Raw genomic sequence first — 1628 nt, 5'->3', positions numbered from 1 at the left:
TACAAACACAAGGAAAATTCCCATCTCAGACTGAGAAAAACATGAAGCACAATGCTTGTGCTGTCACCCTTAGAAGTGGTAAAAACTACAAAGGACCAGTTCAAAAAGACGAGGAAGAAGAGATCATGGTTGAGCAAGAATTTGAGGCAACTGAAGAGGTGTAGAAAAAAGATGGACCTGCTGAAGCTGAAGTGAAAATTACCGCTCCTCCCTTTCCCTCAAGACTAAAAAACACGAAAAAAGAAAAAGAAGACAAAGAGATTATGGTATTCTTCAGAAAGTTTGAGGTAAATATTCCCCTTCTTGATGCAATTAAACAACTACCCCGATATGCTAAATTGTTAAAAGAGTTATGTACTTCAAAAAGAAAATTAAAAGGAAACGAAACAGTTAAAGTAAGCGAGAATGTTTTAGCTGTTTTACAGAAAAGGCTACCCCCAAAGTGTAAGGATCCAGGAGTATTTACTGTTCCTTGTAAGTTGGGGAACCTTTCAGTGCGACGAGCTATGTTGGAATTAGGAGCTTCTACAAATGTTTTGCCATATTCACTTTTTAAAACTACCGGGTTAGGGACATTAAAAAGAACAGTAGTCATCATTCAGTTAGCTTATCGTTCTCTAGTGCATCCAAAAGGCGTGTTGGAAGACGTTTTGGTTCAAGTGAATGAACTTATAATCCCAGCTGATTTCTATGTTTTTGATATGGGAGATGACGACTCACCAAATTCAGGTTCCATTCTTTTGGGGAGACCATTTTTAAAAATTGCTAGAACCAAAATAGATGTTTATGATGGTACCCTTTCAATGGAATATGACGATGAAGTTATCAACTTCAATATTTATGATGTCATATGTTATCTTGATGATGTTTCAGCCCTTAATTTCATTGATGTAATTGAACCATTATCCACAAAATATTTTGAGATTGCTAACCGTGAGTCACTAGCATTAGTGCTCCACATAAATTTGTCTATTAATGTAGCTCAAGTTCTATCAGAAAATTATGTGGTTGATAGAGAAGTTCAAGAGATTGCAGCTCATATGGACCAGCAGAGAAAGTTGAGGTATAGTACCCAAACTCTTAAATTACCAGCTTCTAACTCCAAGCTTTTTCCTTCGGTAGAGCAAGCCCCCATCTTGGAGCTGAAGACACTTCCAGACCACCTGAAATATGCATATATTGGAGAAAAAGAAACATTACCAATTATCGTATCCAACAATTTGTCAAAAAAAGAAGAGTTAGAGCTAATTAGAATTTTGAAGGAGTATCAAAGCGCAATTAGGTGGACTATTACAGACATCAAAGGACTCAGCCCATCTCTCTGCATGCATAAAATTTTGATGGAAGAAGATTATAAGCCATCACGTGAAACCCAACGAATTAAACCCACCAATGATGGAGGTGGTTAAAAAAGAAGTTATGAAGTTACTGGATGCTGGGATGATATACCCAATTTATGACAGCATGTGGGTCAGCCCTGTTCAAGTTGTACCTAAAAGGCTGGAGTGATAGTGGTAGAGAACAAAGAAGGAGAGTTGGTTCCAAATCGGGTTTAGAACGGATGGTGCGTTTGTATTGATTACAGAAAATTAAACGCAGCCACCTGGAAAGATCATTTTCCTCTCCCA

General features: G+C 37.6%; 1 protein-coding gene across 1 annotated transcript; it reads left to right on the top strand.

The window, feature by feature from the left end:
- The first annotated feature begins 263 nt into the window (after positions 1-263).
- On the top strand, positions 264-1409 carry LOC111898810 (uncharacterized). Its single transcript, XM_023894683.1, has one exon. The coding sequence runs from the start codon at positions 264-266 to the stop codon at positions 1407-1409; it is 1146 nt and encodes a 381-aa protein (XP_023750451.1).
- The last annotated feature ends 219 nt before the right edge of the window (positions 1410-1628 follow it).

The sequence above is a fragment of the Lactuca sativa genome, chromosome 3 (assembly GCF_002870075.4).
Source record: "Lactuca sativa cultivar Salinas chromosome 3, Lsat_Salinas_v11, whole genome shotgun sequence".
Classification (NCBI taxonomy): Eukaryota; Viridiplantae; Streptophyta; class Magnoliopsida; order Asterales; family Asteraceae; genus Lactuca; species Lactuca sativa.
Note: the sequence above shows the minus strand (reverse complement) of the source record. Positions and strands in the feature narration are given on the sequence as shown.

Coding starts and splice junctions, on each gene's coding strand:
- LOC111898810 (XM_023894683.1), top strand. CDS start 264: ATGGTATTCTTCAGAAAGTTTGAGGTAAATATTCCCCTTCTTGATGCA.